Source organism: Miniopterus schreibersii (genome assembly GCF_964146895.1).
Source record: "Miniopterus schreibersii genome assembly, chromosome: 18".
NCBI lineage: Eukaryota > Metazoa > Chordata > Mammalia > Chiroptera > Miniopteridae > Miniopterus > Miniopterus schreibersii.
This window is the reverse complement of record NC_138121.1, coordinates 4,003,209-4,027,625: the sequence shown is the minus strand read 5'-3', so window position 1 is coordinate 4,027,625 and position 24,417 is coordinate 4,003,209. Positions and strand designations below refer to the sequence as shown.

Sequence of the window (24,417 nt, the reverse complement as noted above, 5' to 3'; positions counted from 1 at the left end):
AAAGAAGGATCAGAGTATGCGTGAGTGTTTGAGGAAGAGCATGGGATCTGCTTCACCCCTCCCATTGACCCCCAAAGCCCCCTGTCCCCCATTGCTGAAAGGATGTGAGAAATCCCAGCCTCCCCCTGGGCCTCAGTCTTCTGTTCCCATAGGTATCCCCAGGGACTCTGGACCATCCTTGCCCTTTGACAGGACAGAATTTATCCCCACACACTCTAACCCCCAACCTCGCGTGCTAGTGTTGTGGAACTATCTCTCAGAGGTGCCTCAATGATAGGGGATTTTTTTTTTTTATTTAATATATCTTTATTGATTTCAGAGGGAGGGAGGGAGAGAGAGAGAGAGAAACGTCAATGATGAGAGAATCGTCATTGATTGGCTGCCTCCTGCACGCCCCCAACTGAGGATCGAGCCCGCAAACCAAGCATGTGCCCTGACTGGGAATCGAACCTCGATCTCCTGGATCCTAGGCCGACACTCAACCACTGAGCTGCACCCCGCCAGGCTAGGGGATTATTTTTTAATGACACTGTAGACCCACAATCTCACAGGAGATGTAGTTTTTCTGGGTTCACTTAGCACTAGAAATGGGAAGACCTCTTGGTCCTCAGAGCTAAGACAACGACTCCTGGGTCCTGAGGGATCAGAGGGCTGGGCATCTGAACATGTGAGTCACAGGAGGACAGGGGAATAGGAGCCTGGACGCCCTAGTCTGAGGGAGGGAGGGCTGAGGGCCCAGACATGCGGGCTGAGGATGGGGGGACTGGCGACTGGAGCCCTAGGTCTCAGGAAGGGAACTTGAGGATCTGAATGTTTCCATCCAGGCCTCATGGACTTCGGACTGTAATAACTGTCAAGGACATACTTTCACGGGAGGGGAGCTTTGTCCAAACACTAAAAGGAAAGGGTAATTAGGTAGCAGTCACTGTACCTCTATCCCATAATTTGATACATTTATACATTTATTACAATGTATAAGTGTATCAAATTAACATGGCAAAGACCTTAAGTTTATACAATGTTCTATGTCTAATATATTTCAATAATAGTTTTTTTTAAAGTATGGAGTTTTGTCCCCAAAAGAGAGATTCTAATGAATAATTCTGAGATAACTCAGGACCCAGGCCACCCAGCACCTTCCATCTCCCCGGAGCCTCCTACACTCACCTACTAATTGGAGCCTGTGAAGTCACACACACACACACACACACACACACACACACACACGGGACCTCTGCTGCTCTTCTCAGATTCTGTCACCCCGTCCCTGGCTGGGGCAGCCTCTCCTCCAGGGCTGAGGCCTGTGCGGAATTCCAACCCCCAGAGCACTTTCTTCAGTTCCCTTTGCCCCCTGAACTGGTACTGGTTTGGCCCCACCTACTTATATTTGGGGGTTCGAGGGGCTCCATTGCCAGCTGGCTTTGCAGAAGAAGTTCTCCGTGAACTTTTGCTCTCCTGCTTATTCCACATGGGCCTTTTCGGGGTGGGATTTAGGAAGATTAGGAGGCTGTACCCTCTAACCTGAATCTAATAGCAAGGAAACAAATTCCAATCAAGGGACTTACTGCCTAGCAACTGGCCTAGACTCTTGGAAAATGTCAAGGTCAAGAAAGAGAAAAACAGAGGAACTGTTCACATGAATGGAGGCCAGAGAGACAGCCCACGACGTGCGGTTCGCGGAGGGATTGCTCACCCTGGAGGTTCACAAGACAGCCTATGGCATTTGGGTGTGCTCAGTACCTCAGATGGTAGTAATCCAGCCCCGGTGATGTTGCTCACCGTATTGTAATTATTAAAAAGAATGTCCTTGTCCTTAGCAAATACACACTGAAGTATTTAGGGACAAAGAGATATGGTATCACCAATGTTTTCTCAAATGTTTCTGGAAATGCAAATATATAATCTAGAGATAGAACAACAGAGGAAAGGGGGGCAGGAGTGGCGAGCATTGGGGAACCTTGGAAAAGAATATACAGAGTTCTTTGTACAAAGCTTGAAGCTTTTCTGTAAGTTCAGAATATATCAAGTTCAAGTTTTTCCTGACAAAAAAATCCGTACTGTAGTCCCTTAGAAATGCATGGATGAGCCCGGCCGGCGTGGCTTGGCAGTTGAGCATCGACCTAGGATCCAGGAGATCGGGGTTCGATTCCCGGTCAGGGCACATGCCCAGGTTGCGGGTTCGATCCTCAGCGATGGGTGTGCAGGAGGCAGCCGATCCATGACTCTCTCATCATTGATGTTTCCCTCTCTCCCCCCCTTCCTCTCTCTGAAATCAATAAAATAAAATAAATTAAATTTTTTTTACAAAGAGAAATTCATGGATGAGCTTATAAGAAGAAAGAGAAATCTCCAGGTGCCCCCCCCCCCAATCGAAAGAAAGAAAGAAGAAAGAAAGAAAGAAAGAAAGAAAGAAAGAAAGAAAGAAAGAAAGAAAGAAAGAAAGAAAGAAAGAAAGGGAAAGGAAGAGAAGAGGAGGGGATGGGAGGGGGAAAGAAAAGATAAAAAAGAGTGACCTTCAGAGTGGGAAGCGGACTGACCTGCAGCTTCCTGTGACAAGGACACGTGCTTCAAGGTGAAGCTCCAGGGGCCACTACTTCAGTGAAGGCCTCATGGTTAAAATCTTACCAACCTCGATACAATGGAATATTGTTCCTCCTGAAAGGGGAAGGAAATCCTGACACATGCTCACAACATGGGTGAACCTTGAAGACACATCGCTAAGTGAAAAAAAAGTCAGACACACAGGGACAGAGACCCTGTGATTTCACGTATAAAGAAGGACCTAGAAGAGGCAAATTCATAAAAACAGGAGGTAGAACGATGACTGCCAGGGGCTGGGGGACAAGGGGGAGTGAGCGGGAAGCTGCTTAACGGGTACAGTATTAATTTGGGAGGAAAAAAATCCTAGAGACAGTAACAGTTGCACAGCAATGTGAATGTGCTGACTGCTGCTGAACTGTGTGCTTTAAAGTAGTGAAAGTGGTGTTATGTTATGTGTATCTCACAACAATAATAATAAAAAACCCCACCAAACTGCACTGAGAAAACTTCAGGGGGAGCTCCTGTTTCTGTCTGGGCTCTGGACGGGCAGGGGGTGATTCTCTGTTGAAAATTGTGTAACCACCGGACAGGCCAGGCTCACGTGGCCTGGGTATGAGGGTGGCAGAGGCTTGCCCAGCTGGGCACCTGCTGGAATAGCGGTTGGACTGCTGATAGCCCCAGGGCATCCAGCCAAAGCAAAGGTCTCCACTCAGATATCAGAGGAAGTCTGGAATGAGGTCATAATCCAAAGTCACAAATGTGCGAGGGAGCTGGGCACGTGGCATATGCCAGCAGACGCTCAACGAGCCTGCGCGGCCCTGCCCGCGGTGACTGTAGTGTAGACTGTCAGAGAAAAACCATGGGTCAAGATCTTTTTTCAAAAATACGATCAGCCCTGCCTGGGCGGCTCAGTTGGTTGGAGCACTGTCCCCACCAAGAAGGTTTCGGGTGCGATTCCCCTTGGGGGGCGCATGGGAGACAACTGATCCATGTTTTGATGTTTCTCCTCTCTGTCTCTCTAAAATCAATAAAAAGATAACTTTGGTTGAGGATTGAAAAAAAATATGATCAAATACACACGACATAAAATATACCGTCTTAACCATTTTTAAGTTCCAGTTTGGTAGTACTGAGTATATTCATGGTATTGCGCAGCCGATCCCAGAACGTTTTGATCTCGCACACCCGAAGCCCACACCCATCGAACAGTAGCTCCCCCTCGCTCTCCGCGCCTCCCGGCCCCTGCTGCCTCAGCTCGGCTCCCTGCCTCGATGAGTTTTACTACTTTAGATGCTCCATGTGAGCACAATCATACAGTATACTATGTGCCATTGGATTTGGCAATGATTTTTTTTATGACAGCAAAAGCACCGGCAACAAAAGTAAAAATAAATTGGGCTACATCAAAATTTAAAACTTTTACTGTAAATCAAAGGACACACGCCCGGCCGGGCGTGGCTCAGCGGCTGAGCGTCGCCCTGGGATCCAGGCGGTCGGGGTTCGATTCCCGGTCGGGGCACATGCCCGGGTTGTGGGCTCGATCCATGACTCTCTCATCATTCATGTTTCTCTCTCTCTCTCCCTCTCCCTTCTTCTCTCTGAAATCAATAAAGATATATATTTTAAAAAAACAAAAACAAAGGACACAATAACAGTCAACCTGTGGAGTGGGAATATATATATATATATGTCCTATTGGTTGTTTCTCCGGAGAACCCTGACTAAGCCAACACCACACTCTTCCCACAGCAGCTACACCACTAAATATTCCCCCTAACAGGGCACAGGGCTCTGTTTCTCCACGTCCTCGCCACTTGTTATTTTGTCGTGTTTTGTGATCACACTCATGCTGTTCAGTGTGAAGGGGTACCTCGTGGTGGATTTCGTTTGCATTTCCCTAATAATCAGTGATACTGAGCGTCCTCACCTGGGTACGCTGTATGTCTTACTCATGTGTGTGTATATCTTCTTTGGAGAAATGTCTACTCAAGTCCTTTGCCCATTTTTTTTTAAAGTGAATTTATTTTATTTATTTTTTAAATATATCTTTATTGATTTCAGAGAGAGGAAGGGAGAGGGAGAGATAGATAGAAACACTAAAGATGCGTCATTGATCGGCTGCCTCCTGCACGCCCCCGACTGGGGATCGAGCCCGCAACCCGGGCCTGTGCCCTGACGGGGAATCGAACCCAGATCACCTGGATCCTAGGTCCACGCTCAACCGCTGAGCCACGCCCGGCCAGGCCTTTGCCTGTTTTTTAAATCAGGTTATTTGGTGGTGGTTGTGGTTGTAAAAGTTCTTTATATATTCTGGCCATTAACCCTTTATTTGATATATGATTTGCAAATACTTTCTCCCACTCCATAGGCTGAATGTTATTGTGTCCCTTGATTTACGGTAAAAGTTTTAAATTTTGATGGAGTCGTTTATCTATTTTTACTTTTGTTGGCTGTGCTTTTGCCATCACAGCAGAGAAATCGTTGCCAAATCCAATGACACGAAGCTTTTCCCCTAAGACAAGCTTTCTTCTAAGAGCTTTATAGTTTTAGGTCTGACATTTAGGTCCCTGGTTTGAGTTCATTTTTGCATAACGTGTAACGTTAGGGTCCCCCTTCATTCTTTTGCATGTGGGTATCTAGTTTTCCCAGCACCATTTGTTGAAAAGATTACAGTGAAATCTTTTTATGTCAGGAGAGCTTTTGTGTATGGCCACAACTATTCACAGCTGTTTGTGTTCTTGGTAATGATTAATTTTAAATGATCAGCTTTCCTCTAAACAGTCACTGACTCTTCCACAGCTAAAAATAGCAAGCCATGGCTTTCACTACGTTAATTTCCCCACACACTTAAACATTGATTGCAAATTTAATCAGTGAACTTTTAACCAACTCTAGTATCTCAAGTTCCTTTCAACGTGTCTCGAGTGAAGGGATTAAAAAGTGCTAATTGCCAGCCGTAAAAGCAATCACGAGTGCATGAAGTAATAACTACGTACAACGGCATATGGGCAATAAACTCATCAGGTGACCACCTCATAAGTTATATAAATGTCTAATCACTATGTTCTATATGTAAAACTAACGTAATATTGTATGTGAACTGTAATTGGAAAGGAACCCTCCAGTCCCAGGGGAGCCTCCAGCTGATCGAGGTCCTGGTTACACAGCTTGATTGAAACCTCTTGACAAAGCCTGAAGCAGAACCACCTGGTTAAGCAGCTCTGGATTCCAACCCTCAGAAACTATGCCAGATAGTAAATGTTTGCTTTTTAAGCTGTGGGAGTAATTTGCCACACAGCACTAACTAATACGCTGGCATCTGCACCCAATTAGCTGGTGGAGAAGGGAGAAATGGCACAAAGGTCCCTGGGGTGGTAGCTGGTTCACCCGGGATGTGGTGCCTGGGAGTGAGGCCAGTTTCCTCTGCTGTGTCTCAGTAGCATCCTCAACTTTCAGTGCCTGGGGCTGTGGCACCCCCTGGTGGTCCAGAGCCTCCCAGGCCCAGCTGGTCCCAGGGTGTCAGGTATAAGTGCCCTATTAATCCTCCAACAAGCCTATGAGCGAGGTGCTATTAATATCTCCATTTTATAGATGGGGAAACTGAGGCCCAGAGAGGGATTCACTTTGCCCAAATCCACACAGTTACACAACAGAGTAGGTCCTTATCAGATATTTTTTCCATTGATTTTTAGAGTTGGGGGGAGTGGGGGGAGAGATCATTGGTTGCCTCCTGCAAGCGCCCTGACCGGGCCTGGGGATCGAACCTGCAAGCCAGGTAATGCCCTTGACGAGTGGTTGCATCACTGGAGATGACAGCTAATGTCTTGTATTTGGCATTTTATTTCAAAATTCCAGCAAGAAGAAAAAAAATCAACGGCAGCACTTGGGAGATCCGGTCTGAGAACGGAGAGGTGCGGAGTCGGGGGCCAAGGCGTAGACTTAACCCCTCAACACAGAGCAGCTGGGAATCCAAATCCCCCAGGCCTGAGGCTGAGCTGGGGCCCGGACGCCTGGGTCGGGCCCGTAAGGCTTTGGGAGCGTAGCGGCCACGCGGGGGCGCCAGAGACCCAGGCGTCCCGGCCGCGGCCTCATTTCATATTGCACTTCAGGTTGTCATTGGTAGGGAGACGCGGCTCCGGCAGGGACTAGGTGCTAAGGCCGGTGGGCCCGAGGGGTGGCCGGGCACAGTCTGCAGCGTCACACCCGGAGCATCCACTCGTGGGCCTTCGTTCCGTACTGCGGGACGACAGGGGCGGAGCGTGAGCGGGGAGCCGCGCCGCACCCCCGCACGGAGGCCCCAGGGCTCTGGGGGAAAGTCCGTTGAAAAGCCCCATAGAGAGTGGAGAGAACCGCAGTTCAAGGTCCCGGGCCCGAGTTTACAGAGGCCACGGGAAAGGCAGTTCTAGGTCCAGTGCCAGGAGCTGGGCCCAGGGGTCCCCAGGAAAGATACCTTGGCTCAGATGAATGGAAATACTTCTAGGGGCTTAGGAGGGGAAACAGCCCTGCGCCGCAGAGGGGGCCCAGAGGATTGGAGGAGAGACTTCTCAGGCCAAACGGGTAGCCCAGGGCTCCAGGGGACCCAGGGGAGTGGGCTTCTGTGGCTTAAAGTCCCAGAGGCTGGTGGGAAGGGGAGGTCTCCCACCAGAAGGACACCCAGGGGCTGCAGAGGCTCAGGGAAGGGTCACTGGGCCCCAAGAAGTGCTCTAGGCCACAGAGGCTCAAGGAAAGCCCACTCAGGGGCCCAGAGGCCTGTGGGAGGGTCCATTAGCCTCTGGTGGGACTATTGGGGGGAGATGCTCTCAGACCAGAGGCTCGTGGGGCATGAACTTCTCTGGGAAAGGAGCACCCAGCCCGCCCCCCAGCCAGCGCGCCTCACCTGGATTGCCTTCAGCTCCTTCTGGAAGCGAAGGATCAGCTCAGGCCCATTTTCCATGGTGGGAATGTGGAGGTCCTAGGAAGGAAAGCCCGTAAGGACCGGGCCCCTCCCCCATCTCCCCCCCCACCTCCAGTGGCAGCCCTAGCTCACCTTGCCTTGGTACAGGATTCGATGCACAGGGCAGACCTGGCAAGCGGTGCCTGAGCCAAAGATTTCCCGGACCCGTCCCTCCCCCAAGGCTCGCATAACCTCCTTCATGGTGATCTTACGCTCCACCACCCGGAACTCGCCCTGCAGGGCAAGAAACAGCACGAACCTGGTGGGCTGCCCTGAGCAACTGCCTCCCCTGCCCTATGGGTGGCGAGAAAGACAGGGACCCAAGGCGGGAGATAGACACCCAGAGAGGGGGACAGAGACAAGCCAGTGTGCCCCAGCCCCCACCCCAGCCCCAGAGGCCCTGGTCCCCCAACACAGCAGGACCCCGTCACTCCCACCACCGGAAGACACCGAGCCCTCACCCAGGTGCGAGCCAGGTCCAGCAGACTCTGTCTGACCACTCCAGGCAAGATGACACCATCCAGCGGGGGGGTCACCAGCTCCAACACTGGATCAGGTGCAAGGGATGGGGGCGTCACCTCACACCCTCATTCATGCCCTCCCATCCTCTCAGGAGCTGCCCCACCCCAATCCCTGCAACCTGCCATCTGCTAGGAATCATCACACCACCCACCCCCACCAGGGCTTAGGTTGGGTCGTGGGTGGGCTCACCCCCATCCTCGTGGGTCCAGTAGACGAAGATGTTCATGGTGCCCACCTCAGTAAGCTGGTGGTCAGGCCCGTACAGCCAGAGGACCTGCTCACAGCCCTTCTTTTTCGCCTCCTGCTGCACAAACACTGTGGGCCCATAATTCCTGGTGAAGAACAACAAGGTTAGCGAGGGCGAGGGAGCCCCAGCGTGGCCCTGCTCCACCCCAGCTCGCAGCCCTCCTGTGGCTCCCCAATACCCCCAGGACAGACTCCCTGGCCAGTCGCTTGGGGTCAAGGCTCTCAGTGGTCCATCCTTCCTCTCCCCACCCTATCCTTGTTTCCTTTTCTGGCGTCACCTCCCTCATCCAACTCCTGAAGTGCCCTTCAAAACCCCTGTGATGTTACCTGCTCTACGAGGCATTTCCAAACCTCCAGGCCAGGTTCCAGGCCTTCTCTGGACTCCCCGATAAATCAGGCCACCTCCAAGATTTTCCATATTACTTTGTTTTAACACTGTCTCTCACCCAAAGCTGACCTCACCCCTCACCTGCTCACAAGCCTCCCATGGCGCCCATCACCCCTGGGACAAGATCAGAGCCTCAGTCTGGTGGTCAGGGCCTGGTCTGCTTTGGACCAGACTTATTTTTCTCCTCTGACAACTCCTGCCACTCTGCCCCTCCTCCCTGCCCCAAACACGTGGTCCCAGGATACGAAATTGTTTACCATCATTCAAACCCAGGGAGCCAGCTCCTTCCTACCCTTCAGACTCAGCTGAGGCGTCACTGTCACCACCTCCTCTGTGAAGACTTTGAAAGTGCCCCAGTCACTTCCATCAGAGCACATGCTGCCCTGGATATTGGGAGCCCCTGGAGGGCAGGGGCCAGATCCAACCCATCTGTGTCCCCAGCTTCACCTGGCACAGGGCCTACCCCCGGAAGACCTCAGAAGATGTGTGCTGGGAAGGACTTGAGTGAGCTCCCAGCTGGACCACAGCTGCTGTCCCAGCACACCTTACCCCACCCTCTGCCTCTGTCACCACCCAGCAGACCCTAAATGCCATCCTGAACCAAGGCCCTTGGTGATATAGACTGATGCAGAAATTCACACACAGGGTGGTGGGCACTGGAGGCCCAGGGCCTAGGGGAGCTAGGTGGGGGAGGGGGCCAGCCCGGGGGTTCAGGGGAGGCTACCTGGGGCTGAGACCAATGAACTAAGTGTAAAACTGTATTTCTGGAGGCTTCCAAGGGGCCAGTCCTGGTTTCCCCACTTACCTCCACCCAACACACCCCCTCCCCCCACCACACACACACCGCCCTAACCACCATGGTGCCAATGACATCACATCCCAATTTGTGGGCAGAGCTGTCTCCTAGAGAGGGCAATGAACATCCAAAGACACCCCCCAGAGCATGGGCGACCCTGAGTCTCACCTCCAGGGCACCAGACCCAAACTTGCGAGGTGGGAGCAGGACTACTTACCCGCCCAGCTTGCAGTCTCCGACCCCACCCACCCAGGCCCGGATGAACGTGGGGTCAGCCAGGAGGGAGACGGGGCTCATGGCATCTCCAGGGAAGTACGAGCCCACGGGGCAGAGGATTACATACAGGAGGGCTCTCGAGGAACTGGTGACACCTAGCGAGGGCTGAGATGGGCAGAAAGGAGCGTCAGGGACCCGGGAGTCCAGGCCTGCAGCCCCTCTATGACCCAGGAGTGGGGGTCCCCAGCATGTCCCTCTAGGATTCCCCTGCCCCGGGCCTGGTCCCCGGGCCCCACCCACCCCAGCACTGGAAGTGGGGCCCACCTCGTTCCCCAGGAACACGGGCCGTACGTAGAGGCTGGCGCCTGAGCTGTCGGGGACCCAGTCCTTGTCCACTTCCACCAGCCGGCGGATGCACTCCAGGAACTCCACCTTGTCGAAGCTCTGCACGGGATTCCCACAAGTCAGGGGCCCTGCGTGGCCCTCGCTGCACCCCACGCCCCCCGCCACCAGGGCGGCCAGGGCCCCTCACCGGCAGGCAGAGGCGCAGGGCCGAGCGCAGCATGCGGTCCATGTTGAGCCAGGGTCGGAAGAGGCGCACCTGCCGGTCGCCGCCTTTGAAGGCCTTCATGCCCTCGAAGAGCTGCGGGGACAGGTGGGCAGGCGGCTCAGAGACCTCCTCACACAGTTGGGAGGAGACAGTGAGAGACACCGAGACAGAGGCCGATACACAAGCCAACAGACAGAAGCAGAGATACAGAGCTGGGGAGAGACCACCCCACTGAGCACACAGAGAAGGAGGGAGAGAGACCCAGAGAGTCAAGACACAGAGACACTCAAGAAAGCAAAGGACAGAGACCAGAGAAGGCGTAACAGAGAGACCCAGACGCAGAGGTGCAGAGAGTGTGCTGTTCACGCCCTCTCCATGTTACTGGTACCATTTCTCAGGACTGATGATGGTGCTGGAGTTACGTTTTTAAGGAGTCCTTGTGTAGCCCTGGCCGGGTAGCTCAGTTGGTTAGAGCATCATTCCAATATGCCAAGGTTTCGGGTTCAATCCCTGATCAGGGCACATACAAGAATCAACCAAGGTCCTGGCTGGTGTGGCTCAGGTGGTTGGGCATGATCCCATGCATGAAAGGGTCTCGGGTTTGATTCCCAGCCAGGGCACATACCTAGGATGCAGGTTCGATCCCCGGTAGGAGGCCCTCTCACATCGATGTTTCTCTCTCTTTCCTGCCCTCTTCCTTCTCTCTTTAAAAACCAATAAAAAATCTTTAAAAAAATAAAAAGCATACGTTTTGTATCCCAGGGCCTCCGAACCCTTTCATCTGCACTCACTCAACTGAAGAAGTGCTGGGTGACAGAGAGCTGGAGGACAGAGAGATAACTAAATGGTAGCCTCCAAAAACCCCCTTCCTGTGGTCATAACCCCCTGACTGTCCATCCTTAGTATCTAACTGCTGCCAACCAGTTAGCACAGAACTGACTGGTTCTGGTCAAATGTCCAGAGTAGATGGGGGGGAAAACCCTCAAAATTCTTAAAAGAAAAAAAAAACATGCCCAATGTCCCAGAACCATGCCCAAAGGAACAAAAATTACTCAAACTACAAACCAACGACTAGACCTGTACTATGCCCAATCAAATCTCATCACAGCTAGAGTCTCCTCCAGGAAGTCCTTGCTTTCAGCCATAGCTTTAAGTCACAAGCCAAAGGCCACCCAAATAGCTCTCTTCACAGGCCCCTTACCAAGCCCTGCAAGGCCGATCTGCCTCCCGAGTCCCCATACAGGCACAGCCCCATGGACAACCGGGTCTCCTGGCCAAACCTCTGGGCATCCTCCTCAGCCCTCCCTGCCCTTCTCTCGCCCTGCCTGCCAATCCCTCGTATCCCTGAATCTCTCTGTCCCATCCCTTCCTGCCCCTCCCCAGCTCTAGCCCCAGCTCAGGCTTCCCCGTCTACCTATTTTTTCCTACCCTGACCTTCGCTCCAGCTTGGCCTCCGGTCTCCCCGCTCCAACTCACCCTGCACATGTTCTGACAGGTCTCATGTACCCGGGGCTATCCTTGTTCCACACCTGCTCAGAGCCGCCCTGGCTACCAGCGCCTCTGACAAGGTCCTGATGACATCCTCAGCCTCCGCCACCACATTCCAATGTCACAATTCCCCCAAGTATGTGAGGCCCTTCTTTGTACTATGTCTCTGTACTGGCTGTCACCTCTCCCTCTGACACCCTAAGTTCTCCTCTTTGCCCACACAGACCCCACTTTCTTTCAAGTTAGAGGCAGAATTAGGTCTCTCTGGCCTCTATCAGAGCTCAGATCACACTAACTTGTAACCAAACTGTGGGGTTTTCAAGTGAAGGAACGGGATCTGCTCATCTCGGGGACCCCAGCATCATCCAGCACAGGGCCTGGAACATGAGTAGCCTCAGAGAACAGATGGTAAGTACAGGGAAAGAAGAAACACACAAGCAGCAGACTCAGGAAGGTGGACCCGGCAACAGACACAGCAAGAGGGAAGAGATCGGAGAGAGGGGGGTAGATGTGGGCCATGCCACCTGCAGTGAGTAGTGGAGAGCAGAGCAGGCCGGGTGCAGTGTGAGGTTCTGGAAGGGCTGGATTCTGGGGTGGCTCCAGCCCTTCTCAGTCCACTCCACCATCAGCATGTGGTCAGTGAATGTCTTCCCAAACACCAGGGGCTCGCTGGGGTCAGGCTTCTTCTGAGGCTTCTGTGTCATTTCCAGCTGCAGGTCTGCAGCCTGAGAAAAGAAAAAGAATCCTGGAATCTGGCCACACCCTCCAAACTGGAAAAAAAACACACAAAAAACTACAACTCCCATGAATCAATGGGGCAAAAGACCCAAAGAGAGGGTCTTGTGGTTCCAGAGGCTTCTGGGACATGCAGTTTCAACTCTTTCCCACAACCTGATGGTGGGCAATCAGGCTATCCCGTCGCTGCCCACCTTGACTTTTGAATGTTGGACCTTTAGGAGATTCCCAAATCCTACCCCAGCCCCCTCCTTCCTCAGATCCAGTAGTTCAGCCCCCCAGCCCCTTCCTCTTCCTTGGGATCCAAAAGTACAGTCTCTCCTTTTACCTTGAAGCTGGATGAGGCATATCTTCTGGGGCCAAACAGACGCCAAGGGACAGGGAGAAGTTTTCGGGCCCAAATCTGGGGATGGGGACAGAAGAAAGGTGGTGAGGCCAGGAGAGAGAAAGCAGAAGGCCCTGGCAAGTCCTTTGCTGCCTCCTTCACTTGGGAGGTACCCCTGGCCTATTCTGTCACAGGCCCAGAGCACTCTAACAGGGCATGTGGCTGCGCCAAGCCTTTTTCCTCTGTCCTGACCAGCATGTAGCAGGAGGGGATCCTGAAGGAGGCCAAGTCCCTCCCTGCCCCTATAAGCACCATCCCTAGAAAGAGCTGGGTCAGCTTCCCTTCCCTCCTCCATGCTGGGGCAAAGTCAAACACACAGGCACCTCCCACCAGAGGGAACTTTGGCCCCAGCCCTGAGAGCAGTTCAGACAGAAGACGACAAGGGAAAGTACAGGTAAGTGAAGGCCTCGCTGGGGGGCTCAAATCCTGATTAGAGTGGGGGACAAATGTCATGCTTCCCCAGGACCCGGGATCTATACCCTCAGCTCTCTCCTCCCTTACACCCAGGGGTCCAGGCCCCCAGCCTCTCCTCCCTCAGGCCCAGGAGTCCAGGCCCCCAGCCCCTCCTCCCTCACACCCAGGAGTCTAGGCCCCCAGCCCCTCCTCCCTTACACCCAGGAGTCAAGGCCCCCAGCCTCTCCTCCCTCACACCCAGGAGTCCAGGCCCCCAGCCCCTCCTCCCTCACACCCAGGAGTCCAGGCCCCCAGCCCCTCCTCCCTCACACCCAGGAGTCCAGGCCCCCAGCCTCTTCCTCCCTCACACCCAGGAGTCCAAGTCCATATTCTTTCAGAGTATTAGATCTACTGAATTCCGATTACTAGAAGTCCCCAGCCCCACACTTTGGACACCATTGATTCTAATTCCCTTCAGATCCCAGGGTTGAGGGGTAGCCACGTGGACCTGGAGGCCACCCCAGTCAGCCATGGACACTATCCAGATGAACACTTCTCTGCGGTCCTGCCCAAGGCCAGCAGGAGAGAGCAGGTCTGGCTGTGTCCAGCAGGGTGGCCTCTGCCCAGTGTTCCTGGGCCTCACAGTGCCTCTTTCCCTGGCCTAGTGGGAAGGCAGCTGGGTCCTGAGACTGGGAGAGATGATAGCCTAGCCTGCTCCTGCCCTGCGAGCCGGGTGAGCTGACACCAATCCGTGAGAATGGATGTGAATGGCAGCGGTGACTGATCAGCAGGTGAGTCACGGGGAGAGGGGGGCTGTGGGGCTTCCATGTCCTAAAATCTGGGCCTTGAAATCTGAGGAGTAGCCCTGGGTAGTGTGGAGCCACCGGCTTCTGGGACGTTAGGGTGTTGCTCCAAAACGTGCCTCTAGGTGGCGATGTGTAGCCCACATAAGCCTGTGGCCATGCTTCCGCCCAGGAGGGAACAGCACAGCCGCAGTCCCCAGACGCAGGGCAGAGACAGCCAGCATCTGGGCAGGCCAGCAGCCCTCAGAGGGAAGCGGAATAGAAAAGAATAAAAGAGTAAGAGAGGGAAGAGCAAGAATGAGAAAAAGAGCCAGAGAAATAGAAAACACAAACTTGAAAGAATGGAAAACAAGCCCAAGAGATGACGAAATAGATATGGAGAGAGACTGAGAAAAGAGACAAGAGGGAGAGAAACTCAGGGCAAGTCAAGGGTGGAGAAATCAGGAAAAAATGCTGAGAGTGGGATAAAGAGAAGCAACGAGAGAACCAGGAAAAAGGAAAGAGAGGAAGACCAGACTTCAGCCACAAAGCACAAAGTGAAAGGGAGACCCAAAGAAAGGCTGCAAGAGATAGAATGATGCCAAGGCCTGGAGAGAAACTGTCAGTGAGGCTTAGAGAGAGTGGTATCCAGGACAGAGAGGAAAACAAGGGCAGAAAAACACACCCACAAGGCAGAGAAGTGCCGGGCACAGTGTCCAGATAAGAAATCTGTGCTGTTCTTAGAGTCCCTGGGAGAAGCTGCCTTCACCCTCCCAGGACATTTCTCTATGGGCAGGAGTCTCGCCTCAGCTGAGAGAAGGTGCTCCACCACCTGACCCCCCAAACCATAGGGACTGGTCCCAAAGGAGACTCTCAGGTGGTAGATGGGCATTTGGGACAAAGAGTGTAAAAGTATGGGGGCTATTTAAGAAATGAGGAAGGTTGGGGGGGTGCACAGGGCAGGGTTCTGTAACATTATGCGGCCTCCATGTGCCTCATTACAGCCCAGTCTGTCCCCACCACAGTCCAGGACTGTCTCCCAACGTGGCCCATGAGTGCCACAACCAAAGCCCAGGGTTGCCCATATCATAGTCTAGTACCGTCTTTCACACATCAGGCCCGCCTCCACATCACAGCCCAGGAAGAGGCCCTGTCGTAGTGCAGTGCCATGCTTGCATCACCCAGGGACTGTCCCTATCACAGCCCCAAACTTCCTTGTCACAGCCCAGGACTGACCCCTTCACATGTAGAACTGTCCTATTATAGCCCAGGACTCTCCCATCAGACCAGAGCTGTCCTATGACAGTTCAAGACTCTCCTCCACAGCCCAACCCCAGGCTGTCCCTGTCACTGCCCACGACTGTCCCACCAGATCCCCAGGAGTGCCCTAGCCATAGCTGTCTTCATCAGCAACTGAGACTCCGAGAAAAAAAAACACCTACCCTGCTCTCCATCACGCTGGGCTAAGTAACCCAGACACAGGCAGGTGCCAAGTTACCAGGAAACACTTCTCCCAAGGTTATGTTGTAGCTCTCAAGGGTTGTAATGACCCCCCCGTTCTTGGAGTTGTTACTGTTCCCTTCCCCACTGAGAAACCTCGTTCTCTAAAATCACAAACTGCTGGTTGTCATCATATCAGCAAGAATGGACTATCTCAGTCTTGCCTGGAGTATCCCTGTCACTCTGACGACAACGAGCTGCCTCGATTTCCAACCCAGGTGCGGAGCTTCAGATAAGGGGTTTCGGGGACACGACAGTCCACATCTATCTTAACTCCTTAGTTCCAAGAAGATAGGGTCCCGAATCCAATTCCCTGTCCAGGCCTGAGGATGAACTCTGCGGCCTTCATCCCACCCCTCCCCTATAGGTACTGGGAGCCCCTATCACGGTGCCTCCACCCGCCGACGGGTCCCTTCTGAACCCCACCCAGGCCCCTGCCTCTCCCATTACTGCCCCCTCCTCCACGTTTCCCTTCTCGGGCCCCCAGTCCCGGCCCCCTTCCCACCAATTAAGTTCCCCCACCGCCCACTAAAGCTCCAGGGTCCTTTCCAATGGGGCCCCTCCTCCTGGGCGCTCCGCGGCCGCGCCCGAGCGCCGGGGCTGCGGGCGAGCGAGAAGTGCGCCCCCCGCGGGCTCCTCCAGCCCCAGCGCGGTGCCGCCCCGAACCCACCTGCCCCAGCGCGGCCGCCGCCATGGTCGTCGCGGCGGGTGACTGTGCCCGCCTCAGATGGAGACGTTACGGCCCCGCCCGGTCCACGCCCCCTCGCACCCGGCGCCCGGGACTTCCATGACTACCCTGCGCCTCTCGGAGACGGCCCCCGGCAGTGCGCATGCGCCGGCGAGCCTCCGCCGCCCCCGAGCGAATCGCAACCCTCCCTCCTCCCAGCCCCCCGCTCGGGCGCGTTCCAGCCACGCGGATGCTGCGCCCGGGGCGTGCGTGCAGCGCTGGCAAAGATGCGTGTTCATAGGTTCCGCCACGGAGCGCGAGGGAGGAACAGCAGCCCGAGGTTAGAGAGGAAAGGCCAGGACCTCCGCAGATCTCGGTCCCTAACTTGGTGGGAAGGAAAAGCACCCTGCGCACGTCGGCGGGCGCAGGTCCCCTAAATGAATGGGGGGAAGACTTCGGGAAGAGGCCTCTGAAGAGGGTGGCAGGTAGGGGTGAAGGGTTGCAGTCCGAAACCTGCCTGAATAGAGCTCTTCTCTCCAACGAGAACCTATGTATTCTTTCTAACTTTTTACGAGATAAAAACACAAACGGCTCACCAGGCCTCCTTCCAGTCCCTTTCATCAGAGGGGCCTGAAAATTTTCAATCCTCCAATTTATCAGTGAGCCTCTAAGAATAATTCCTAGAGCAGGATCGCCTGGTTAATCCGCTTCCTGAGCGCCTCCCCAGCTCAGGAACCCCGGAGGCAGTTGGCTATTTGCTCTGGGTCACTGTGCCGCCCAAACCTTCCGTGCTCAGAGTTCCCTCAACCCCTGCATCCAGGTTACTGTGACCCCAAAGTGTTGTTCCCGCCGTACCCTCAACTCCGGCCCTGAGCCACTGTGCCTCCGTAATTCTATTCTGGGACACTGAGTCCCCAAATTCTGTCCCCCAGCCCTAACAGCCACAGGCCCAGGCAGTGAAATTCCGAACGTTCCTCCCGCGGGGTGTCTTCCTGTTTTTTTACCCTCGAGCCTCGCCACCCTGCCTGGGGCTGCAGGGGTGTGGCGCCCGCGAGACGGCTCGGGGCCCCCCTCTGCCAATCAGGGTGCCGCACACCCCCCGCCGCGGCCAATCCTCGGCAGCCGTGCGGCTCCACCCCCTCACCTGGGGAACACCCCCCGCCCGGGCCCCGCGCCCCACCTGGGGGAACCCGGGTCAGTCCACCCGCGCCGAGGAGCCCACGCCCTCCAGCCTCCTACCCGCCCCGTTTGCTCCCCCAAACCCAGGAGTCCGGAGCCCGGCTCCCCTCTCGGTCCCAGGAGTCTCTATGCCCAGCCACCCCCCTGCTCCCCAGGCAGCGGGGCCAAAACTCCTTTCCCCTGAGGCCAAGAAGAAAGGGGAGACCCTTTGGCTCCCCCTCCTGCATTATCTCCTAATTAGGACTTAATTTGCTCTCCCCTGAGGGCCTTTCAACTGGGGCGCTGGTGAGACCAACCTGCCACTTTTCCCTGGAGCCCCTGGCGAGAGGCTCCTGCCGCAAGGTCTGCTGGGAGTTGCAGTCCCTTGGGTCCGGGCTGGGGGGGCGGGGGTTGGGGGGGCGGTGTGGCAGGACTCCTAAAGGACGGAAAGCAAATGTAACGATGCCCTCCTCCTTTTGGCAGCAAATTGCTTTTGCGGGAACCTGTGGGTGGTTTGGCACGTCGCTAAATGGGCTTCACGTCTGGAGCTGGGGCTGCACCTGAGGCGGAGGGCCGCGACTGGAATCTGGGAGCCTGAGTTTGGAATGGGAGAGGCCTAGTCAGGGGAGCCCAAGTGGAAACGGGGCGAATCAGGAAGGGATGGCAGGGGCTCCCCTGGGGGTGCCCCACCTGGCCTTGCGCCTGTACCCCAGCTCCGCACCCCCAGTCACCAGCAGCTCCAGGCCTGTGCAGAAGCTGGCCTCCGGGGCCAGGGACACCGCGGCAGCGCCCACCTCTGCTCGCTGGCCCATGCGGCCCAGGGGCTGGGGAGAGACCAGGGGAAAGAAGAGGTCAAGAGGAGCCCTCACCTGACACCCACACACCTAACCACCTGGCCCTGGCCTCCGCTCCCTCCTGGGCCATAGTGCCCTCTGGGACTGTGGCCTCTGGGTCAGGTGTTGAGGCTGCCAGCTCCTCCCACAGTGGGGTCCAGATGTTTCCTGGGAGATACTGGGGGAAGGGAGGAGAGAGCATCAGGTGGGTCTGCCCCAAACACTGTGCCTCGGGCTCTCCCCCATCTTCCCAGTTCCCCAGGAGGCTCTCAGTCCCTGTGAAGCTGCTCACCAGTTGACTCAGACACCATACTGACTCTCATCCAGGGCCGAGGCCTTGGTCATAACTGTCAGTGCCCCCTGCAGAAGACGGGGCCAGAGAAAGTTCAGCCCAGGGAATGCAAAGCTCATCCGCGTCCTCTTTCCCAACCATGGGGGTCCAGCAGGGCCATCAGAATGGGGAAATTGTGCACTCCCTGCAGGCTACGTTGGGAGGCACCACGTTGTTTCTTGGGAGACATTTATCTGAGACCCCTGGGGGGCCAGTAGGGAGGGAAGGAAGCAGCAGGGTACCCTGATGGCCTACCTTAGTGGCCACATAGGGAACTGCCTGGGACTGGCCAATTGCCCTGGCCAAGCTGGAGATGTTGATGGCATTCCCCCGGCTGTTCCGCAGGTGCGGGAGGGCGAGCTGGGGAGACAGGGAGCAGAGTAAGCCGCCCGAGGCCCTGGATCTCCCCCAGTCCCCAGCAACACATCCTGATGTCTGGGACAATGCCCGTCTCCCTGGTGTGTTCACTAGTTGACCTCGGTGCCCGTAGGGGCAGCATCCAGAGCTCCAGGGCACACCTTGGCTCACCCCAGAGTCTCTGGATCTCAGCACTTAAGGAATCTCTCCAAGTCGGAAAGGGATTTTTCTCTATGTCTCTTCTTCTGTCTCCACCCACCTTGGTCCCTGTACCCCTCTCTCTGGGTCTTTTCTATGTTATTTAAACTCCTGTCTGTATCAAGACAGAAAAATTGCAACATGGCTTCAATAGTGCAAAAATAGAAGGAAAGACATGGAGGGAAAGACAGTTTCTGAGTTTTAGGGAGAGCTCTGTGGTCAGAATGTGATGTGGGAGGCCTTTGTGAAATGCACCCCATATTCTGCCAACTTCTCCCCTAAAACTCCCTAGCTACCAGGAGGTCCCTAAATTAACTCTTGGCTCTCTCTGCCTCTCCCTCTCCCTGCCTCCCTCTCTGTCTCCCAGTTCTTTCACGATGCATGACCTTGAAGCAACTCAGATTCTGTCCTTCCCCTTGTTTGCTTTGGGCAGCTGAGCTGGCCCAGCAAGACCTGCGCCTGCTACTAAGATTAGCATGGACGAGCCAGCTCCCCCAGGGTTCTCAGAGTGGGCTCTAAATCAGCTCCCTCTCTGGTTCACCCACCAGCTCTTTCAAACCTTCCTTGCTCTATCAGAAACAGCCTCCACCCTGTTCTCAGTGCTGTATCTTCATATATGCCCTGTGTTCCAGCCTCAGGGCCTTTGCACTTACTGTTCCTTCTACCTGGAATGCTTTTCCTAAGATAGCCATGTGACTCACTGCTAGGGTTACCTACCATCTTTGTTTGGCCAGGACTAAAGGGTTTCTGGGGACAAGGGACATTCAGTCCAGAGTTTCAGTGCTGAAGTGGGACAGTCCTGGGTAAACCTACTCTCTCAGTAACTTCAAATCCTGTTGAAGTGTCACCTTCTCTGTGGGGTATTCCCTGACCTGACCATCCTATTTACTTACAACATCCTGTTGGCTACCCCTCAGGCTTCCAGATTACTTTGCTCTGTGGTGCACACTTAACAGCTAATAGCTCAATTGATGTTTCTTTCTTTTCCAATTTAACCCATTGGAATTAACTATTTGAAGTGTATATACATTTGGGGGGGGCACCCTGTATATTTTACTTATTTGCTTACCCTCTGTCTCTCCCACCAGAATGCAAAAGTCCACAAAGGGGACACCTGAGATTCTTAGTTTGTTTCACCCCCAGTACTAAGGTGTCTGGAACATAGTAGGTGCTCAGGGACCCCCCACATTCATCTTCTCCCCCTCGCTCTCATCAGCCTTGAAACCCTCTTTCTCTCAGGCCTGGGGTCGCCCAGCCCCCACCCCTGTCCCTGTCCCAGCCATATTTCTTTCCTTAATCCAGCTACCTAACTCCCTCCCCACTCCCACCCTGTAAATGTGAGGGCTGAGGCAGCTGAGACATGGTTCATTTGTCACCCTCCTCCCAGCACTGGGAACACAGCTGCCACCGAATAACTATTTGTCCCGCACTCCCCTTCCCAGCCCATGTCCTCCCTGCCCCCCCTCCCAAGGTCACCTAGTAGCTACATCAAGGACCTGCTGGACTCTCGTTGGCCTGACTCCCCCCTCTCTCCCTTCAGACACCTAACTGGGGGAGCCTTGCTCTGGCCTGACTCCATTTCACTTCAGTGCTGGGGATCCTGGTCCTTCTCACTCTCCCAGCTCTGCCTGGGGAGCCCCTACTTTGTTGGTTTCCCACCAGCATCCCCTGAATCTCCCTCAGAGCCCCCGCCCCCACCCCCAAGCCGCCCTCTCCCCAGGGGGCCTCTCCATCTCAACGCCTCAAGTGCAGAAATCATCCCATTGTCACCTCCTGAAACCTGCCTCTCTTCCTGGTTCCCAGTCTCGAACATGGGGCCCACTCCCACCCAACTTCTCCAGCCACAGACTGGGAGACCTGGGAATCTTCCAGAGCCTCCCTCTCCCTCATTTCCTCATCTGATCCATTACTTTCTGGCTCAAATACCTTCCATGGTTCCCTATTGCTTTGGAGATAAAGACCAGACACCCGGCATGGCCCTCAAGGCCCCATGTGATTTGCCTCCCCAACCCCTTCCTGCACCACCCCCTTCCTCACTCCACTCAGCCCCAACAATGTGGGCCTTTGCCCAGGCTGTTCCCTCTGCCAGGCACTCTCGCACCTTCGCGTTGCCACATCAAGGACCCGCTGAGCTCTTATTGGCCTGACTCTCCCCCCATCCTCCCTTTGGACACTGGATCTGGAGAGCCCCCTTCACCACCCTTCTAGTTAATGCTGCTCATCTTTTGCAGGAAGCCCACCGTGACCCCCAGAACAAGCCAATCTCCTTGTCATACATCTCTCAGAAGCACAGCGTCTCCTTCCCAGCACAAAACACACCCCATAAACTCATCTCTGCATTTACTTAATAGCACCTGGCTGCCCCGTGACTATGAACTCCACAAGGGCAAAGACCATGTGGTGAATCCCCGGCACCTAGGATACTGCCTGACCCCTACCCAGTCTATTTATTGATAAATAAACAGATGAATGAATGGATAAGTCTCTAAGAACCAATCTAGCTCTGGGAGTCTACAACGGACACTCCTGTGCTCAGACACCTCCTGTGGCTCCTTACTGCCCGCGGGATCTCATTTCCTTGACTGTATGAAGGTCCCTCATTCCTCCACTGTTTTTGCTAGCCTAGGGAACCCCAAAATTTGCTGTGCCAGGATCCACCATGTGGGCCAAAGGTCTAGAGATTCTGATTTAGATCTGGGCATATCCAGGAAAACAGGAAAAGTGCAACAATTACTACTGATTCCGGGGTTACAAAGACTTTTTTGTAAGAGTGACTAGTGCGGATTACCTGTATCTGTCTTTTCTTGTCTATTTCCTTACCTCGATTTTCTTACTCTAGAATGTGAATCCATGAGGACTGGAATGTTTTGTCTATTTTTTAAAAAATATTTTTATTGATATCTTAGAAAGAGAGGAAGGGAGAGGGAGAGAAATATCAATCAGCTACCTCCTGCATGCCCCCTACTTGGGATGGAGCCTGCAACCCGGGCACGTGCCCTGACTGGGAATCGAACTGGCAACCTTTTGGTACACAGGACAACACTCAACTGAGCCACACTGGCCAGGGCTGTTTTGTCTATTTTGTTCACTGCTAAATCTCTAGTCCCTAGGACAGAACTTGGGACACAGTGGGTGCTCAGTAAATATCTGTTGAACATGCAAAGATGCAAAGACAAAGAACGAACTAGGATCTGTTTAATCCGTACAACATAAGAAGGAAAATGCAGCTCGGAGAGGATGAGCCGCTTGCTGGAAGTTACCCAGCCAACAAGGGAGGCCTCTCTCCCACGGCCTTGCTGTGTGACCTTGGTGCAAACAGTCCACCTCTCTGAGTGCATCTTCACAGTCATCAGCAATAGGAAGGCCACCAGCCTCACCTAGACTGAGATGGTTCTGGTAATTATGAGGCTGAACAGGCTACTTGTTCAATACTCACAACAACCCTGCAGTGAGGACCATCATCACCATTATTCCCATTTTAGGAACATAGAAACCAAGGTTTGGAGAAGGGAGGTCACGCAGTGGGGATGGAACGGAGCCAGGTGGAAGCCCAGGTGCAGGAGATCCCACAGCTGTCCTGTCCTGCCCTGTCCAAGTGGACAGAGAGGAAGATTGGGGATCAGAGGCAGAGAAAAGGGGAAACAAGTTCAGGAGGAAGGGTTGGGAAGCTAGGAGGTGGGTTGACACTGGTCGAGAATGGCCCCTGGGCCTCACAACTCAAGGTAGCCAGCGTTGTTGACCACACAATCCAGGCGGCCGAATAGGCGGCCATTCTCAGAAATGAAGGTCTGAGAAGATGTCTTGTGAGTGGGGAGTGTTGGCAACTGGGGTGCCCAAAAGCAAGGCAGGAAGGGGAAGCCAAAGCCACAGCTGAGGGGATAGGAGGTAGAGGAATTAGGGGACTCCCCCAAATCACCAGGCATGGCAGGAGAAAAGGAGACAGGAAGCTGGAGGTGCCAGAGCCCAGAGGTCACTTACTCCAGAGATTCAGGGTCCAGGGGACAGAGACCCAGGGGGGCAGATATCAGAGAGATACTGACTATAGGGAAGAGACAGAAACCCTGAGGCAGGAGGGGAGAAACTCTTATGGAAAAAGACCCACTCACTGTGAGGGACTCATTTGTTCAAATTCACTTGACAGGTGTGAAAAGAATCTTGAAGTGGGAGATAAAAGAGAACCCACCCAGGAGACACTGGACCCGCCGGCAGAATCAGGGAGGAAAGGACACTGAGTTGAAACCCTCAGGGCCTGAACAATTTAGCCAAGACAAGAGGGAAAGCTAGAGGGAACAGCATGTGCAAAAGCCTAGAATAGAACAAAGCTAGAGAGAAACTGGATATAGGAAGTGGGGACAGAAAATCCACTCACCCTCACATCTTCTTCCTGAGCCACATCACAGAGGAGAAAGACAGTTCCAGGGAGCTCCTGCTCCAGGGCCCGGCCCCCCAACTCTGCAGGGAGAGAAGGGCTGGGGCCTGGACTGCTGGGTCTGCGGCAGGGGTGCTGAGGACTGAGAGACCCTCACTCACCATCTTTGTCACCGATAACCACTTGGGCCCTGCTTTCCAGGGAATAGGAAGAGAACAGGTTATCCCAGCACAGACCTTGGTGAAGGCCTCTGCTGCCCTCTTGTGGCCACCTGGAGTGCGGCCTATCACCCAACTCGGCTCCCCTCATGACCCGTCTCACGATGACCTTCTAGGGCAAAGGGCAGAGGCCTTGACACAGTCTCCTCAGCTACTCCAAGTACCTGCTGAGGTTCCTGAGACCCCCACCTCTGGCTTCCAGAGTAAACCCTAAATCTGCAAGAGACATATTCCCCAAGCCACCGGTTTCGTAGCTATAATAACTGAGACCCAGAGAAAGGGAGTAAGGGTTTGAGACCTGCCAAAACCCCAGGCTCCCGGATACCACTCCCACCCCTTCGTTAGCATTTGAAATTGAATTTTAGAATAATCAGGGTTCCTTCCCACACTCGTTAGACCCCCCGGGGCGCTCCGCTCCCAGAAGCCAGTATTCTACCAGCCAAGACCCCCTCACCGAAGGCTCGCACGATCTCAGCCCCGAGGCCGCGCCCGCCCCTCCCGGTCACAAGCGCGATGTCGTGGCCGTCCCGCGTCAGTCTGTCTCCCTGGACAACACTCTGGGCCTCTTTCCACCTCTAAAGTCCAGTGAGGCCGTGGGCTGAACCCTGGAGGCCCGGCCCTGGGGGGGCGTTGCCTAGAAGTCCAGGTGCCTGGAAGTTCGGCCCCAGCCCCTCCTCCCTCAAACCCTTTCATTCAGCCCCCCCTTCCCTCGTTCCTCAGACCCACAAGTTCCGAGGTCCCTGCCCCTTCCTCCCAGGGGACCCAGGATCCCCGACTCCAGCTCTGCCCCTCGAGAGTCCCCAGGGTCACA

General features: G+C 54.5%; 2 protein-coding genes and 1 long non-coding RNA gene across 5 annotated transcripts; 1 reads left to right on the top strand and 2 right to left on the bottom strand.

The window, feature by feature from the left end:
* Nucleotides 1-6,108: 6,108 nt before the first annotated feature.
* On the bottom strand, nt 6,109-17,894 carry BCAT2 (branched chain amino acid transaminase 2). 2 transcript variants are annotated; one of them, XM_081119450.1, is made up of 11 exons: nt 16,146-16,355; nt 12,744-12,818; nt 12,205-12,405; nt 10,175-10,285; nt 9,967-10,086; nt 9,644-9,807; nt 8,186-8,328; nt 7,936-8,021; nt 7,568-7,708; nt 7,418-7,492; nt 6,109-6,777 (listed from the first exon to the last, which is right to left on the bottom strand). In XM_081119450.1, the coding sequence occupies exons 1-11, from the start codon at nt 16,167-16,169 to the stop codon at nt 6,739-6,741; spliced, it is 1,179 nt and encodes a 392-aa protein (XP_080975576.1). In that variant the 5' UTR covers nt 16,170-16,355; the 3' UTR covers nt 6,109-6,738. The 2 variants fall into 2 exon arrangements, with proteins under 2 accessions (XP_080975576.1, XP_080975577.1); XM_081119451.1 differs by lacking the exon at nt 16,146-16,355 and adding an exon at nt 17,618-17,894 and having other exon boundaries at nt 6,196-6,777.
* LOC308548243 lies at nt 13,135-16,739 on the top strand. Of its 2 annotated transcripts, XR_013997588.1 has the most exons (4): nt 13,135-13,194; nt 13,859-13,984; nt 15,615-15,693; nt 16,444-16,736. It is a non-coding gene; the product is annotated as an uncharacterized lncRNA (long non-coding RNA). The 2 variants fall into 2 exon arrangements; XR_013997587.1 differs by lacking the exon at nt 15,615-15,693 and having other exon boundaries at nt 15,694-16,739.
* On the bottom strand, nt 17,875-23,697 carry HSD17B14 (hydroxysteroid 17-beta dehydrogenase 14; the record flags this gene model as incomplete). Its single annotated transcript, XM_081119030.1, is given in 7 exon segments — nt 17,875-18,124; nt 18,216-18,311; nt 18,426-18,436; nt 18,439-18,493; nt 18,720-18,824; nt 23,389-23,471; nt 23,679-23,697. Coding segments are annotated over 7 exon segments (543 nt in total). The 3' UTR covers nt 17,875-17,950.
* Between the last annotated feature and the right edge of the window lie 720 nt (nt 23,698-24,417).